The sequence below is a fragment of the Saccostrea cucullata genome, unplaced genomic scaffold (assembly GCF_032062105.1).
Source record: "Saccostrea cucullata isolate Sc308-1 unplaced genomic scaffold, CSIRO_AGI_Scuc_v1 ctg5761, whole genome shotgun sequence".
In the NCBI taxonomy this organism is placed as follows: domain Eukaryota; kingdom Metazoa; phylum Mollusca; class Bivalvia; order Ostreida; family Ostreidae; genus Saccostrea; species Saccostrea cuccullata.
In genome coordinates, this window is record NW_026925824.1 from 55723 (window position 1) to 75537 (window position 19815).

General features: G+C 33.9%; 1 protein-coding gene across 1 annotated transcript; it reads right to left on the reverse strand.

The window, feature by feature from the left end:
- Positions 1-1452: 1452 nt before the first annotated feature.
- LOC134269851 (multiple epidermal growth factor-like domains protein 10) lies at positions 1453-19464 on the reverse strand. The gene is made up of 7 exons (XM_062752046.1): positions 19352-19464; positions 18640-18777; positions 18191-18331; positions 13975-14112; positions 13672-13812; positions 11496-11601; positions 1453-1586 (listed from the first exon to the last, which is right to left on the reverse strand). The coding sequence occupies exons 2-7, from the start codon at positions 18743-18745 to the stop codon at positions 1457-1459; spliced, it is 762 nt and encodes a 253-aa protein (XP_062608030.1). The 5' UTR covers positions 18746-18777; positions 19352-19464; the 3' UTR covers positions 1453-1456.
- Between the last annotated feature and the right edge of the window lie 351 nt (positions 19465-19815).

The following is a 19815-nucleotide window of genomic DNA, read 5'->3' on the forward strand; positions in this document are numbered from 1 at the left end:
TAAGAATCATTATGTATAAGGTGATGTCCGGAATATATATTTAGATTTCACTTACATAGTAATTATCGTATATATATTTCAAGTAAAATTTAATTTTCGTTAAATAATATCGAATTAGCAAAAAAAAATAACAAAAAAAAAAAAACGAGTTTGGCGGTGGTTCCGTACAGCAAATTTTCGATACTGGCATCGTTCAATGAAACGGACGATAGACAAGCGTTAGAATTTTTTTTTAATCAAACGTCATAGTGAATAATTCTATCAAATTTATATTTGACAAATAAATAAAACAACTGTGAATACTGTGATAAAATACCTTCCCTTTACGCCGATGTCACTCTTTATTGAAAGATCTAGAACGTCCGATAACATTGAACTCGATGTTGAAAAGAAAATCTGGGCGCTCATGAAAAAACACAGAAGTAATTGTAAAGCAATCGATATCACAATGATTAAACTTTACGAATATAATTATATCAAATGTAAGTTGTGATAATAAATTTATTGGTAAATGTCGATCAATGGCTATGATTTTCTGTTTGAATAGTGCAAGTGATCCATTTTATACATGTATTTTCACATTTTTCTAAAGCTTTTAAAAATGTTAGCTTTGATCAATACATTTCAATGGTTTTTCTACAAACAATCTTTTGTATTTAATACCTATATTTACCTATAAGGCCTTTATACATATATAAGGGGGAAACTAAGCTTAATTTATCTTCTAAAAAGCTTAGTGTAAATATAAACAGAGTATCATAAACACAAAAGACAAAATATACAGTACCAAAATATTTAAATAAAGTGTCTAACATGTAAAGAAAAATGTCAATGAAAACCCCTAGTATATGCCGTTTGCTATTAAGTTGCTTTGTAACATGTAAGGTGAAAACGCCATTTTTTATATAAATTTGTTTGAGGTGAATGTCTACTGATAATATATTTTTATTCCTAAAATAACGACATGATTTAAAGTATTTCATCATGTTATAAGTATTCACAGGCTTGTCTAGAGTCTCATATCACACATTTCCGACCAAAAGTCCTTTTTAGTATAAAAGTACAGAGGCATCTTTTCAAAATGAAATTACCGTTTTCACAAATACATGTTTTAAATAAAAATCACATCAAACATAAATTTATCTCATGTAGTTTTTCAAAAGATATTTCTTTTAAGACGGGCCCTTTTCTCGATTATTTCTAAGCATGGCCGATTACCAAGCTAATTTACACCTTCTGCCATACTTTTTCCTTAAAATATAAGACGGACAGTTGTAAGTGCAATATTTCAATTCAACTCTCCATCTCAATTGCATATACAAGTAATGAATACATGTAACAAGTTAACAAGAAGAAACGAAGTTGGTACGTGATAAATCTACTCAGGCCTTCATGGCATTTGATCACATGATCGTCCCACTTGTTTTTAACATGTCATATTTATTACCAAAAACAATTAATTCAATTTCAACTCCTGGTAAGAACTGCCGCTTTCTTTTTCTGTGAAGTTTTCGTTCTCATATACAATCCTTAGTGTCTTTTTAGGCTCACTTTTGTCTGCTTTGGGGTCTTTTGAGCGGGAAAATCTGAAATAATAAAAACAAAAGGTCCATGGGCCACATCGATCACCTGAACATATTCAACTTGAAGATGCCACCTGCATCAATGTAAAATATAACCTGTCTGAGAGGCTTTTATTTTTTTTTCCAAAAAATTCCCAATTACTTTGTGGAAAAAAAGATCCATCTTCTTGCCCCACCCCGACCAAAGAAATCTTTTTATTTTAAAATTAAATTTCAGTTAAGAATCTTCACTACAGGAGGATGCTTACATGCGATCACGGCTACATATAGCTGATCTTTCCTTGAGAAAGTGCCAGCACCTATTGCGACACGGGACCTCGGTTTATACGGTCTCATCCGAAGGACCTGTCTCAACGTCCCACAGTGGGACTCAAACCCGCGACGTTAGGATTGACTTCTTACTTCGCGACTCTAGAGCAGACGCTCTAACCACTGCGCCACGCGGTCGACTACATTTGAAGAGTGTGTGGCCCTTTCGGCTTCGTCAGAACAAACTTAAATTATCTTCGCCAAATTATGCTTAGTAGAACGTTTGGTTGAAATTTTCCCTGTGGTTCAAGAGAAGATGTTGAAAATGTTAAAAGATTACAGACGGATGGACAGCAAAACAAACAGGCTACAGACAAAATGTCATCACAAAAGCTTACTTGAGCTTTCAGTCTAAGTGAGCTAAAACATATATTGTCTCATAAATAAAACAAAAAAATGGTGGTGGTACACTGTTAAATGACTAATTTTCGTTTGGATTTATTTCTCTGTGTTTTCCAAGTAGGGGGAGAGTAGACCTACAACCAAATGTCTCAAATATCTAAGCATTACTACAAAATATTTTTCATCCACGAAATCATATCATCACAAACCAATATTTTGTTTCCCAAACAAAAATAAAATTAACCCCCAAAATGTGTGATTTTACAGTAATCCACAATAAAATTTGCAGTGATATTTTTTGAAAAAAATTGTTCTCTTAAAGCGGCACAGTGACGCAAAAAGGGGGAAATTGACAAATGTAGAATTTTCGCATGACCTCTGTAAATTTTGTTTAATTCCTAAAAGTATTCAGTTTCAGAAAATTACAGATTTCAGAACCTAAAAATTATATTTTTATGGGGAAAAATAAAAGTAAAAATAATTTCTGTCTGCCCCAGTACGAAAATATTGCAAAATACCCTGGTACTTCTTCCTCCCTATTGTACGCGTGCGCAGAAAACTGTTGAATAAGTTTCCATAGTTACCATGGTCTCAGGTATCCACGAATGAATGTAAGAAGACCAAAAAATTTGATTTAATCTTTTAAAAAGACCAAAAAATTTGATTTAATCTTTTAAAAAGACCAAAAAATTTGATTTAATCTTTTAAAAAAGTTGTTAGAACATATTTCTCACCTTTGCATGCTCCAGTTGAATTTTGTTTACAAGTTTAAGCTAAAAATAAGAGTTGCGTGACCTTGACATATACGAAACAACGAAACGGTAGATACAACCTTTGTTTTTCCGGCACTTATATTGTGCAGTCAATTCTTGCAGTTTAATTGTCATATCTTCGCTATATACTCATAATTTTCATAACTCTTTCTTTGTATGCTACAGATATATTAAAATTAAGATATGATTTTGACTCACTGTGCCGCTTTAATTTTGATGAATAGATTTTAGATTTATAGACATACGTGTGTGTAGCTCTAAAGATCACTTTGACTACAATCATCTATAAATCATTTTTCTTTAAAAAAGATTAAGTAAGTACACACCATCTTATAAATCGTTTGAGAAACATAATGTAAAGAAGCTTCAATTTTTGTTTGATATAGATTCCATTCCAATAACAGAAAATCATTTTAGTCATTCTTTCTTGACAAAAAAGTAATTAGATTAAGCATGCGGAATATGGAAGTCCGTTATGTCTTCAGGTACTATATTTCAATTTAAAAAAAAGAGATGTTGATTACATAAAGACATAGTGTCAGGAGAAAAAATAATATTCAATAGCTTTCAGTATTGAAATGCTTTTTTCTCAAACTTATACGATGTTTAACTTCACTTTTTAAAATAAAAAATCTTTGAAATAATTAATATTAAAAATGGTAAGATATAAGAATGTAAAATATAAAAGAAGAAATTACACATTTGGGCTGTATTGTGCCCTTAACTGTAATGTTCATAAAAAGTCGTCAAATTGGCTTTAATATTGTAACAGTGGTCTGGTACATGTACATGTAGGTCTAATAGTCCACTTAAAATTATTCTGGATTATCACGAGATACTAGATCGTAACTATAAATAAAAAAATTAAAACAGTTATTCAGATAAGATAAATGACTTTGATTTATTTATTAAATTATATTTTATCAATCAACAAATAACAAAATAATCCAAGTAAGCAATGAACTGAGAGGGAAATGTAGTGATATTTACGTATAGATAGATTCAACTATGAACTCAGCAATGGAAATAATTACAGCAATGCTATAAATTGGTAGATAAATAAATAAATAGGTGACAAACTACACATTTGGGCTGTATTGTGCCCTTAACTGTAATGTTCATAAAAAGTCGTCAAATTGGCTTTAATATGAGCAGATGAATATTGTAACAGTGGTCTGGTACATGTAGGTCTAATAGTCCACTTAAAATTATTCTGGATTATCACGAGATACTAGATCGTAACTATAAATAAAAAAATTAAAACAGTTATTCAGATAAGATAAATGACTTTGATTTATTTATTAAATTATATTTTATCAATCAACAAATAACAAAATAATCCAAGTAAGCAATGAACTGAGAGGGAAATGTAGTGATATTTACGTATAGATAGATTCAACTATGAACTCAGCAATGGAAATAATTACAGCAATGCTATAAATTGGTAGATAATTAAATAAATAGGTGACAAACTCCTAAAAACGTCTGTATCTGGTAATTTAAAGAACACAGTGAATGATGATCCCGGAACAGAAACGCCCGGATCCCAGACGGTAGCATCGGTTGTCAATGACAACCGCGCACCCCATCCAAGATCCAAGAGAGATAACTGTAATTAAATATACTGCTCAACTACAATATGATAAATCATTAAAGAATATGGCATGATGGATGACAATTCTGGAAGTATGACTCATTTCTTTGGTTATTTATTTTTATATATCAAATAGTGTCCACAGTCATCGCTCAATTCATTTTTCGGATATATACATGTTGTTTAAAATATTTTGAAAAATCACATAATTATTTAAAAATCTTTGTGGGTGATACTTGTGCTGTATTTTTCTAAATTCCACTGAAAATGGTTTTCTGCTACATTTTAAGAAAATACGGGAAAATGCACAATGACTTCACAATCAGCATTTCGAAGGTCAGAAAAGATTAATTGTATGTTGCTTAATGTCCCTCTAGAGAATTTTTTTCTTATGGAGACGCCATCACTTGCCGGTGGAGAGCTAAAGAATTTTGCCAATACTCGGCACTCAGGCCTAGGGTCATTGAGGTATTTGTAGATTATTCACTGCATGGAATTTCAATAATTGAGAAAGGGTGAATTTTAATATCTTACATCACTTCCTTATGTTATCAAAATACAGGGTCGAATTTTGACTGAAATCTATCTTCTTCTTTATCTGTTGTAAGATATATATTTATACCCCCCGCAAACGAAGTTTAGGGGGGGGGGTATATTGGAATCACCATGTCCGTCTGTCCGTCTGTCTGTAGACGAGATTTTGTCCAGACCATTACTCAGAAAGTATTGGAAGGATTTGTCTGAAAATTTGTACACATATTATTCACCATATGAAGGTGTGCACCTGATATTTTCATCTTGATTCGATTATTATTTTGAATTTTACAGGTGTTTTTTTCATTTTTATTTTGTGGTTTTGTCCGAACCATTTCTCAGAAACTATTGCAAGGATTAATCTTAAAATTTGTACACTTATTATTCACCATATGAAGGTGTGCACCTGGAATTTTCAACTCTTTTGGTTCATTTTTCTGCATTTTACAGGTTTTATTTTTTATTTAAATTGACTGGTTCATTTTGGGCTCATTTATAAGGTTTGAGACATAGAATCTAGAATATCTGTACAAAAATGTGAACTACAGCTTAAATCTACTCATAAAATTTTTTAAAAAGAAACATCATCAAGTGTTAAAAACAGTTTTTACATTGCACAGAAGATAATGTAATTTCATTTGTCTCTTGGGAATAATAACTGGACATGCATCCAGTTATAGATAAATTAATGAGTTTGGTGTGGGAAGTTGAACATTAAGGCATCTCATTATCAACCATGAGTTATCTCCTGGGAATCGGGCACAAGAATGGGGAACCGGAGTCGGTTATCTTATCTTGTATCGGTAGGGGGCGCCACAGGAAAATGCGGTCCATTACAAAAGTGATAAAACCTGTGAAGATGGATAATCAGCATCCATTCTCGAATACGATATCGGAAAGCACACACGTTTCAGTTACAATCCTTAATTTACTATGGCATCTAATTGTGGTGATATGACTATACCTGAACTTAAGAACGAGTTAGAAAAGTTTGGAGCAAAGAAATCAGGAAGGAAGTGGGAACTTGTGGAGAGGTAAATAAACATACGATGTTTTCATGCAAATCCAAGTAAACATTATTAATAACACAGTAAATAATTATCAATGGTGTGTAAAAGATTAACATTAAGTCAAATTGACAGTAAATATCAGAATTACCTCGTTTAAGAAACTAATTCTTAAATAATCTGCAACTTTAGCGTGTTAGATTTTTAACTTGAATTTCCTCGGTAATTCTAACATCGATCTCATATTGCTTGGTGCTTGCAGTAAAATAAGAATACTTCTCTACATTTTTATTATGAAGCAGTATTATTATTTCCTGATTGTTGCAGCTATGTTTCACTCAAAATATACATGAAAAAGAATTAAATATGCTTATTTTATTGCAGACTTGAAGCCTACAGAAGAAATGCACATTGTGCTAAGACCGATGTTTATGGACCTGAATTTATGATGATGACGCCAGATCCACAACTCTACAAGGACCTTCATGGTGACAAGACCTTTCCAGGTTGCACAGAGGCAGAAATTTCCACTTTCTTGTCGAAGTTTAATAAGACAACTGATAAGAAAGGAAGGGATATGTACAACGATGGGTTTATCCAGTATGTGAGGGTGACATTTCATGATTCAAATTGGTTCGTTAGAAGTAGTGTAAAAGCTTCAATGATGAAGTCTGTGAAATATGTTGTTGACATTATGATAGGAAAAGACAGAAGTGTTATAGAGTCTCAATGTGAATGTGCGGCAGGCATGGGACCCGATGCACATTGCAAGCATGTCTGTGCTGTACTTTTTTCATGTGCAGATTTTGTTAAGCATGGGACATACAAAACAGAACTCACCTGCACACAGAGGTTACAAACTTTTCATCGTGCTAAGCCCCATAAAGGAAGCCCTATGAAAGCAAGACAGTTGGACATGCCAGGCTGTGACGAAGTATGCAATAATGACTATGACCCTCGTCCAGTTGAATTTAGAGGCAATCCGGGATACCAGTCTTACTTTAGAAATGTGTGCTTGAATTACCCAGGTATTAGTAAGACTCCAATTTTTCAGCTGTATGAGCCTGTAAACATGAAAGCTTACAACCTGGACCATGACTATCTAAAAGACACGTTTAGTGAAAATCATTTGAAACTTTTAAATGTATCAGAAATTTCAGAGGAGAATGCACGTCAAGTTATGATAAAAACAGCTACACAAGCGGCCAACGACCTTTGGTTTGAGGAACGTTGCAAACGTCTTCATTCTTCGGTATTCGGGAGAATATGTAAAGCAACTGATCGAACTGATAAGGTGAAACTTGCTGACTTTTTAACAACAAAGGCACAAAAAATTAATGCTAAACCTATTCTTCATGGAAGAAAATACGAAAAAGAAGCTGTGAAGAAGTACCAGGAAATTTCGGGACGCACAGTTTACAATAGTGGAATTTGTGTCAGTCTGGACTCCCCTCATTTAGCAGCAACCCCAGATGGTATTATTGACGATGACACCTTGATTGAAGTTAAGTGTCCATATGTGGCAAGAAACAGTTTTATTTCCTCAAAAACAGTTCCTTATATTAAGCAGTCTGGAAGTAAATTTTATTTGAATAAAACCCATGACTATTACTATCAGGTCCAAGGACAACTTTACTGTGCAGAGAAAAATGAGTGTATATTTGTTGTGTATACTTTCAATGACTTTTTGTTCTTTGCAATAGAAAGGGATGATAAATTTATTGATGAGATGAAGAAAAAATTGAATGAATTCTATGAAGATTTTTTTAAGTCTGCTTTATTGGAAAAAACTTTTTTCAAGACATATGATGGAAAATGTAGTTGCAATAACCGTGTTACGGTTTTTATAGGTAGAATACGTTGCTTGCTGTGGCTTTGGTAACTTTGGTCTTTTAATTGGACACTCTGTGCCATCTATTATCACTCTAGTATTTGGAAATTTTGTTTTAAAATCTGATGAACAGTAATATTTTACAAGATACTTTGTAGGCCAAATGTCGATTTCCTGCCATTGCTTACTCATGAATAAAATCCATGTAAAAAATATATTTGATACAGTCTTTTCGGAAACTCCAAATAATCTTGAAAGTTCAAAATTGGTCGTATGGCGCCGTAACTTGCAGAGGACTAAGAAAAATTGGTCAGGAACACTTATGTTTGAAACCTTATGATAAATATAATTCAAACAGTGAGCTGCGGGTCCTAAGGTTCTTAAAACAAAATAAAATTTAGTTAGAGTTTCCAATCCAGTATAGAAATTTACTCCGGCATCATCATTTGTAAAGTTTTCAATACTCATTGGGGGATACCGAGGAGTTTGTGTCTGTACATCAAAAAATTTAACGTCAGATTTCTGAACAGTGACTTGAATTTCTTCAGCCAAAATTTGGGTAGAGTTAGATACAATTTCCTCGGATACTTGCAGATCATCAGCTGATGTATAGATGAATTCATCTATGGAAGACGAAGCAGAAAATTCTTCTGCTAGTTTTCGTTTGATGCCTCTGGACTTGGCTCTGTCGGCTCATTCATGTGAATGTGGACTTGGCTCTACCCAGGGAAAAATGCTTGGCACTGCAGTTTTCTTCAATCTTTTACTTAAAGGAGTAGTTCCTAAGAATTAAATTATTTAATATATCAATACTTGTTCATAGTACTAGATTATTTATTAAATAATTAATTTATAATTTGAACTAACTTTTTAAAGCAAATAAAACAAATATAAATTTACTAAAATATTTTTATTATTACAAGTATTATTGTTATAAAATTGATGTTACAAAACATGCCCATGTGTTTATTAATTCAACTAAACAGGTCAAATTTGTTTTTAAGCAGGGTGCTAATTAGACATCAATGTCAAAGCACAGTATCTTGTACTGGTAGATATGCATAAATTATCAGGCAACAGCATGTGTTCTTTTAGACATGCCTTGTGTTTATATTGTTAAAAGATAATGCGTTTGTAATAAATGACCAGTAATTGAAGTTGTCAGTGGGGAGTCTGCATGTGGCAGTGTCTGTAACGTTATCAGATTACTTCGTATGAGAGGTAAACAAGGGATTCGATATTTTTAGTGCATTTCATCTAAGCAAATAAGGCATAAACATTGCTCAGAATAAAATCTATTAACATTACTTTGCACATGCTTATCAAAGATTTCAAAATAAATAAATAAATATTGTTACCATGCTGGGTTTCAGTCAAATAGTCGTCTGATTTAAAATGTGCTCTGCAAACAACAGCATGAGTTGACGGAGTCCAGCTTTGAAAACGAGTTTCACCACGTTTTATTGCGTGTATCCATGCTTTTCTTCTTAACGGATCTGTTGGAAATATATGGCCACCCCGATTACTACAATTCGGCACACAACAACAAGTTTCAGGCATGTTTTACGAGCATGTGTTTGACAGCAGATTGTTTACGTTTTTCTTCGATCGGTAACTACTGATAAGGCGCGAGGGTGTTCCGATACAGGACCGTGTTTGCCTGTGGCGCCCTCTAAAGAAAAGATAATCGGAGCAGGTTCCTAATTAAAGATCTCTCTTCTCTTATTCTCTTAATTGTAATTTATTGTCTGTCAAAGCACTTCATTACTGGATGACCAGCTCTTTATTTTCAAAATGAATTTGATATAAAGTTATCAAGATTAATTTGATTTTGTATAATATGATTTTTTTTCAACAATCAGTTTGCAGAGTATCATAACACATACATGTAATTGCAATATATTTTTTTAATGCAGAAATAAACTAGAAGTCTCTGTCGAGACTGAAGCTCTACTGGTTTGTACTTATAGCAAAGGAAAAGAAAAGTACTTAGGCAGTTGGAAATTGAAACTTTTCAACAGCAATAAATAGAATAATGACCCTTGATTAAGTCTCTTTATGTTCTTAGTGTAGTCTACTTTCATGCCACATTATATTATAATCAGACTAAAACTGTATTTGGAGTAGCATTTTGAGAGTATTTAACAGAAATTTCTATTTTTAGTAACCATGGCAACACCATTCATTGAAGTGAAAAACTGATAAATAGAATTATGTACCTTAGTGTAGTCTACTTGTGTGCCAAGTTATATTGAAATAAGACCAAAACTGTAGGAGGAGTAGCATTTTGAAAGAATTTCACAGAAATTTCTATTTTTAGTAACCATGGCAATACCGTTCATCAAAATCAAAAAACAGTATATAGAATTATGTACCTTAGTGAAGTCTACTTGTGTGCCAAGTTATATTGAATTAAGACCAAAACTGTAGGAGGAGTAGCATTTTGAAAGAATTTCACAGAAATTTCTATTTTTAGTAACCACAGCAACAGCGTTCATCGAAATCAAAAATCGATACACAGAATTATGTATCTTAGTGAAGTCTACTTGTGTGCCAAGTTATACTGAAATCAGACCAAAACTGTAGGAGGAGGAGTAGCATTTTGAAAGAATTTCACAGAAATTTCTATTTTTAGTAACCACGGCAACATCAATCATCGAAATCAAAAATCGATATACAGAATTATGTTTCTTAGTGTAGTCTACTTGTGTGCCAAGTTATATTGAAATCAGACCAAAACTGTAGGAGGAGTAGCATTTTGAAAGAATTTCACAGAAATTTCTATTTTTAGTAACCACGGCAACACCGTTCATCGAAATCAAAAACCGATACACAGAATTATGTATCTTAGTGTAGTCTACTTGTGTGCCAAGTTATATTGAAATCAGACCAAAACTGTTGGAGGAGTAGCATTTTGAAAGAATTTCACAGAAATTTCTATTTTTAGTAACCATGGCAAAACCGTTCATCGAAATCAAAAACCGATGCACAGAATTATGTATCTTAGTGTAGTCTACTTGTGTGCCAAGTTATATTGAAATCAGACCAAAACTGTAGGAGGAGTAGCATTTTGAAAAATTGTTTACAGACAGACAGACAGACAGACGGACGGACGGACGACGGACGCATTACTATCGCATAAGCTCTTCTGGTCTCTGACCAGTAGAGCTAAAAATAAAATAAAAAAATAATGTTACAATGGAATAACAATGTATTAGTATTGATGTTTCATTTGATTGTACCTTTGTTTCATTCATTAAGAAACATGATGAGCAATTATATTTTACTGCAAATTTTTTTGTAAGTAAATTGTGAACACCTCTAGATCCGTAAAGTATTTTTGAATTGGCACCTTCTCTGAAAAACCCAGCGGGGGGGGGGGGGGGGGGTATTTGTCCCTATTGGACAGTTCTAGTTTTTATTTCTCTAGTTTAAAAAAAACTACAAAACTTCAAATTTCTCAGTACACTTCAAATTCAATTTCAGAGGATATTTTTAAAGTAAAGAAATCAATGATCTTACCTTCGAATAATGAACACTATAACACAGACAACGTTCATCAAAAGGAGAGTGCTGAGGATCCCTATCAGAATATACGTGGTTCCGGTGCTAAATACTGGACCTTCATCTGAAAGCAACATAAATTATACGTAATTAATGTTCACAAACGAGTAAGATAAAGAATACAATAAAAAAGTATCGATTCATTCTAAGTATATTAGCCCAGATAACCCTTTTAAACAATAGAGTAAAAATACATCAGTAAAACACACTTTTTCTGAGCCTTTGTTTCAAAATAAAGATTCAAAAAAAGAAGAGCCCCCAAAAACTAAATGTGATTTGAAAGTGATTATATTTAAGACAGCCAAGATATACATGTATGACATTCTAACAACATGTCCCTTGAGTGACATATTTCCAGATCTATTCGGGATATACGACCATTTACGAGTCGCCCGCGTGGCACAGTAATTAGAGCGTCTGCTGTAGAATTGCGAAGTATGGAGTCACTCCTTACGTCACGGGTTCGAATCCCACTGTGGGACGTGGAGACCGGTCCTTTGGATGAAACCGTATAAACCGAGGTCCTGTGTCGTAGTAGGTGCTGGCACAAAAAATACCCCCCCCCCCTGCTTTATGGCGAGTGCCGATTATACGACAAACTAGAAAACTGACCAGTCAGCATGGGCCCCGCTGAGGGGTAGAAATATAAGGGTGCAGCTCACTGAATGAGAGTTTTACTTGATTACATTTAAAAAATTATATACATGAAGATTATTAGTAACAACTTGTATTTTTAAATTTTCAAGATAATTCCTGAATGTCCTATAAACCTGTAAATACTATAGTAACCTTGTACTTACATATAACAGGGAAAACCTCATGTCTATATATATATATATATATATATATATATATATATATATATATATATATATATATATATATATATATATAAACTAAATTAAATGTGTATTTAAAAAAGATTAAAGCACGTGTTTTATAAAATGCAAGCCTTCAGTGAATGCAAATATCACCCAGGGTTGACTTCAACTTCAAAACAAACATCAGTTGCAGACAAAGGGGTGTTCATTAATCTTCATGTGACAGATAAAGATAAGGCTCTAAATTTTCTGCAGCAGGCTAGATAATTAATCCCAAGGGATTAATTGTACTGCTCTCTCATCCTTTTCTTCTAAATTTACAATAAGGACCTTTTTAGTGCTGAAAGAATGGGGTTATTATCTGATTACCTGTTAAAATAACAGCATTAAGACAGCAAAAAAATAAATAAATAAATAATAAGAAAAAATAAAATGGTAATAATAAATGATATCTTAATATATATTTTGATTTTAGAATTCAATAAAATTATCATAAATCATTGTGTATGGTATTTTAACCAAAATAAAGTATGAATATTATATTTTAAATCCATCTTTGAAAGAATGTACACAATACTACACATCATTCAAAATTGACCTTACTTTCAAAACAAAGTTCATTTGCAGACACAGGCAGTGTAGTAATTACTCTCAATGTGACAGATAAAGATGAAGCTTAGGATTTTCTTTATGTGGAAGGTTAATTAATCCCAAAGGACAATTTATATTGCACAGCCTTCCAAGTATACAATAGTAACATTCTCAGCAGTTATCTCTCTTTGCTCATTCTTTCTTATGCATAGTTTAGGAATCTACCCCACCACCCCAGCTCCAAACCTGAAGACATAGAGAACCAAACTTAGCATCAAAATATGTATTTCTGCCTACTTAACTACCATACCAAATTTGAACTTGATTGGGCAACCATAAAAAAAAGTTATTAGAAAAAAACTGAAAATTTGTAGACGGAAGAGTGACAGACGGACAGACAGACAGACAGACGGACGGACAAAGAGAGTGATTACTATAGGGCACCTGCAAATCCTTGCGGGGCCCTAAATATGAACTCTCTCCGGCAAGTGGTGGCGTCTCCATATCAGTGAAAAATTGTCGAGAGGGGCATTAAAACAATATGCATACACGATCATTTACGAAGTGAGCGTTAGGTGACAATTAAACTTTTAAAAAATAAGAAACAAACAATGTTATAATATAAACTTGAATCAAGCTTGTTATGTTCCATAGACTTACAGCTTTATCTCTCAAATAACATTTATATTACAGGCGTTGTAAATAAAGTAATTATAACTTACCTTCTATACAATGTGGTCCAGTAAAACCCTCTCTGCATCCATTTAAACAAATGCCAGTCATGTGGTGACAATCACGTGGCTTCTGACATAACACACTGCATTCATGCTCACATAATAACCCATATTTTCCGAATGGACACACTGTACAATAAACATCCAGTATGTATATGTATTAAATAAAAAAAAAGATATTCTCTTCATGCAAGTTATGACAATGCAAAGCCAATTCATAACTGATCAGTTTTAAGGCAAGTCTAAATGAGAATAAATTGAGCTTATAATTCCAAATGATTACACGTATACCATCGTCACATAATTCTCCTTGGTAACCTTCACTACAACCACGTAAACAAGAACCGTTGACATGGTGACAAGTATCTCCATGGAAACAAAAGCCACACGACATGTTACATGAGTCCCCATACATTCCACTTTCACATTCTAATTTGAAAAAAAAATTAAATGCAACAACGCGCAGTCTTCTAGGGGACGCTCTTGTAGTGTAGTATAATTAAAGTGTCCGGATTTTATGTAATGGATGTATATCTTCTTGATTCAAATAAGACGCATCTAAATCTGACACAATTGTTTTTAGTCAGCCCGCGGGCTGACTAGTTATGATACGAAGAACTTCAAATGCGTTTGCGCGTTTTGGAATTCTGGGAGTAGTTCTGCAGCAAATCACTCTAGCTAATTTCATTTCACTAAAATCAGTATAGATTAAACAAAGAAAATAATCCTTATTTAACACCTCGGTAATCTGTAAATTTAAATTCAACTTAAATAAGAAAGTCATTTATGCTTATTTATTTCTAGAAGCTTTGTACAATCCTACTAAACAGTTTCAAACAGTTTTTAAAACCTGGTTCGCAGTAATTAAGCTGGTTCGCATCTGATCGTGAAATGTGTTCTACGCAGTTAAGCATACAGTTGTATGAACTCATATCGCACAGTGTTTGACGCGTTAATTGAAGGTCTGTTGTAAAGAATGTTGAAGGTATTTTATTTATGTATTTATATCTACGACATAAAAATTGTTTAACAGAGATTTTGAAGTTCTTTAAGTTTTTATTAGTTTTACTTTCGTTTTCATTACATCATTTTGATCCCGATTCCATTTAGCGAAATGACTTGTTAAATCATACAACGGATACTTCGAGAAGAGACACAACTGGCTAGCTTGCTCGTTTGTAATGTTCCCCGCTGGAAGTGGAGGATATAATTTTATTTCGGTCTGCTTGTCCTTCCGTGCCCCTGTCTGTAGTTCTGTCTGTAACACTTTCAATTCCGTGAAATATTTCGAGAAGCCCTTGAGCTTTACACAATTCACTATGGAAAACCCCTCTTGAAATGAAATCAAACTTATGTCTGTTTGAACACCTTTGTGTCCGTGCAATATCTCGATAAGCCCTTGAGCTTTAGAAATGAAATTTTACACAACAACAACCTATGCTGAAAGGAAGACACCTATAGATTTATTTTGACGTTCAAAGTTCAAGGTAATAAATTCACATCTCTGTATGAGTGTGTGTAAAAATTTCATTTCCAGTCATTATCAAAAAAACATATTTGTGTTTTACAATCAAATTTTATACCATAACTCGATCCACCATATGGCCCCGTGACCCCCCCCCCTTTTTTTTTTTCTTTTTAGATCCGCGCATGCTTTTTTCCTAAGTGGGAGACGCAGATTCTCTGAATTAGCTTGTTTAGTGAATGAGACCATTTATGTTGTGGCAATCAGATTTAGGGATTTATAGTTTTCTTACGTTATAGAGGTTTGATAAATGAATTTGTTTACCAGTCATTGTGTTTATTTTGTTTCAATTCTACTTTTTTTAAGTTTCAAGTTTTAATTCAGCTAGCTCTTCGGGTCAAATTAAAGTAGGATAGTTAAACTTAAATATAAAATACCTATGTCTTAAATTATGCAAAGATTAGGCTAAACAAAGCTTACATGTTACCTGTTTGAATGAATTTTTTCTAATCTAAACGTGCTAGAAAATGTACGTACTGGTTACATGTATTTAAGTGGCCCTTTATTGATATTCTCAATTAAGTGTTCGGTATGGCTGTTACTTTGTCGCAGGGGCAAGGGTGTCTTTGTTGTCTAAACACAGTAGCACTGACTGAGTGATTCAACCTGCAACATGACAAACTCTAGATAACAGGGTGATAGTGAAGCTTACGAGGTTCCGTTTGGTGGCCGCGTGATTGTTAAAACTGCCATGTCCCCCATCCCCATAAATTTAACTCCTTTAGATGATCCGATGAGATTGGTTTATAATTTCATGGAATTATGTTTTGCGAAGTTGAACTTAAATTTTATTACATTATATCTGTCTTTTAATGAAGAGATAAAACATGCAATACCGGTATAATGCATTTTTTCAGTACCTTAGTACATGTATTCTTCAAAACATTATCTCGGAGAAGAACCAGAAGTCTCTGTTGAGACTGTAGCTCTACTGGTTTGTGCTTATAACAAAGGATGAGAAAAGAAGCCATTGCTATTAGACCAAAACTGTAGAAGGAGAAGCGTTTTAAAGGAATTTCACACATTTCTATTTTTAGTAACAATGGCAACACTTTCATCAAAATCAAAAACCGATGAACTACTCTATATATCTTAGAGTAGTCTACTTGTGTGCCAAGTTATATTGCAATCAGACCAAAACTGTAGGAGGAGTAGCTTTTTAAAGGAATTTCACAGGAAATTCTTTTTCTTAGTAACCATGGCAACACCGTTCATCGAAATCAAAATCTGATGCACTATTCTATGTATAATAGTGTAGACTACTTGTGTGCCAAGTTATATTGAAATCAGATCAAAATTATAGGAGGAGTACAGTTTTAAAGGAATTTCACAGAAAATTCTATTTTTATTAACCATGACAACACCATTCATTGAAATCAAAAATGGATGCACTATTTTATGTATCTTTATGTAGTCTACTTGTGTGCCAAGTCATATTGAAATCAGATCAAAACTGTAGGAGGAGTAATGTTTTAAAGGAATTTCACAAAAAAATTCTATTTTTAGTAACCATGACAACATCGTTCATCGAAATCAAAATCCAATGCACTATTTTATGTATCTTTGTGTAGTCTACTTTTGTGCCAAGTTATATCGAAATCAGATCAAAACTGTAGGAGGAGTAGCATTTTCAAGGAATTTCACAGGAAATTCTATATTTAGTAACCATGGCAACACCATTCATCGAAATCAAAAACCGATGCACTACTTTATGTATCTTTGTGTAGTCTACTTGTGTGCCAAGTTATATTGAAATCGGATCAAAATTGTAGGAGTAGTAGCGTTTTAAAGGAATTTCACAGAAAATTCTATTTATAGTAACCATGGCAACACCGGTCATCGAAATAAAAATCCGATGCACTATTTTATGTATCTTAGTGTAGTCTACTTGTGTGCCAAGATATATTGAAATCAGATCAAAACTGTAGGAGGAGTAGCATTTTAAAGGAATTTCACAGAAAATTCTATTTTTAGTAACCATGGCAACACCGGTCATCGAAATAAAAATCCGATGCACTATTTTATGTATCTTAGTGTAGTCTACTTGTGTGCCAAGTTATATTGAAATCAGATCAAAACTGTAGGAGGAGTAGCATTTTAAAGGAATTTCACAGAAAATTCTATTTTTAGTAACCATGGCAACACCGGTCATCGAAATAAAAATCCGATGCACTATTTTATGTATCTTTGTGTAGTTTACTTGTGTGCCAAGTTATATTAAAATCAGACCAAAACTGTAGGAGGAGTAGCGTTTTGAAAAATTGTTTACAGACAGACGGACAGACAGACAGACAGACAGACAGACAGACGGACGGACGACGGACGCATTACTATCGCATAAGCTCTTCTGGTCTCTGACCAGTAGAGCTAAAAATCCACTAGCTGACTCTCTAAGTTTTTTTTTAAAGCTAAACTTGTTAGTTGTGTTGAAGGGAATTCTCGTACTAAATTATATCACTAATGCTGTATTTTGTTAAAATTTCGTATGGAAACAAAAGTGTTACACACAGACAGAATGACAATCAGACCAAACAGAGAGGTAAAAAAAACAATGACTCACTCCAATATTCAGTGACTGATTGATTGATTGTATATTGTTTAACGTCCCTCTCGAGAATTTTTCACTCATATGGAGACGTCACCATATGCCGGTGAAGGGCTTCAAATCTTGACCTTTACTCGGCACTCAGGGCCATTGAGTATTGAGGCATCTTTACCGTGCCAAAGCCTGCCGCTGACACGGGGCCTCGGTTTTTAAGGTCTCATCCGAAGGACCCGCAACTTTCACTTCAAAGTGCCGAGCGCATGGCGAAAGAACAGCTGCTACCCATTTTATAGACTAGGTCAGTCGCGGTCGAGATACGAACTAACGACCTCCCGATCACGGAGCGAGCGCTCTACCGACTGAGCTACCGTGAACGGTACTTTTCAGTGAAAGTGAGTGACAAAAAATCGATCCGATTATAATTATTTCCTACAAACCTGAGTCGCATTTATCTCCCTTGTATCCGGACAGACACCCTCTCAGACACTTCCCTGTGTATCTGTTACACAGACCCGGGGTCACACAGGTGTCGCTGCAGGTGCTGTTACAGTCATAACCGTAATACCCCGGCCGACATTCTGCAAAAAAGTAAGCATCAAAAACCCTTATGGTTGTCTTTGTTATTCCATTGAAATAATCATAATTTTCTGGTTTGGCAATATTTACACATATTACAATATTCCTTGAATCACTTTCCTTTAATTTGTGTGAATTCCATTATATTCTTTGTAATTTTAATTTTTGGGGGACATTGTTATCATTTTGAAAGTATGTATGACAGAACCAAGAAAGCATGTGCTTTGGAAGCTTCATTCAGAATAATTTTACGATTTAAAACTAAATGGATACATTTCCTTGTGCAAGAAGTTATATTACAAGAACATACCGTCAACACATTTATCCCCGTACCTTCCCTCTGCACAACCATTCACGCAGCTTCCGGTCACATGATGACATGGTTCTCCGCCGCGGCATGCGCCACAGTGTCCCATACACCGATCTCCATAGGTACCATAACTACAACCTAGACTCAAGATAAATACTCGGGATTGTCAATAATAATTAACGTTAAAATCAAGTTCATAACGAAAATTACATGCATTTTACAATGCATTTCCGAAATGCAAAGCAGGTTTGCTATATAACTTCTCTCTGCAAACCCTTCGAACTTCTTGTGATTTCGCAAGATTGCATGCTCTTTAAAAAACCTTTAATACAAAATGTCATTTTAATTAGAAGGATTCATTTACATCAGGTGTAACCACCAGCCCGACTTTGTAACTGCGACCAGGATATTCTGTCAAGGGATCGATATCACTAAACTTGTCAATGTAAATGCCCACATGTAAAGAAATGTGCTGTATACTGTCACGTTGCCAGCATTGCAGGTATATTAAATTTTACCTAGCATTTAATTTAAATGTCAAATGTATCTTTTATTTTAAACTATTGAAATTAATTGTCCTGGGCCTCACGTACGTTTGACCATTTGTTTATAATGTAGGTCTCATCTAAAAGTTAGTGTCCCGTATGACTTTGAAATGTAAAGTACAAAAATAATTAGATCTTTACACTAACAAGCTAGTAAAATGCCATACTTTTGTTGCAGTAGAAGCCCGTAAATGCTGGTAAACATAAACATGTGCCTGTCTTTATATCGCAACTTCTGTCTTTGCAGCCAGTAGAACAATTGTGACAGCTTTCGCCATATTGAGCGACATTTGCACAACCTACACAGATAATATCGTTTTCTTGATTTTTTGTTTTACTTTTTATAATGAAACATATGGAGATAACGAACAAAATGAGAGATCAAAATTCCATAACACAAACCAAAATAGGAGCAGAGCAAACACGGACCTCCAAAAGTCGCACCCGACGTGTGCTCCTTGTCTTGTTCGGAAGGAAATGGGAAAATCCGTCGTCAGTTTAGTGCATACATAATGGACTAACAATTAGTATGAAAAACGTCAGTCAACACATGACTCAATGATAAATGTATTTGCTGACAAGGTCATTGTATCGACCATAAAAAACTCTGATTACATCTCTCTTACTTTTT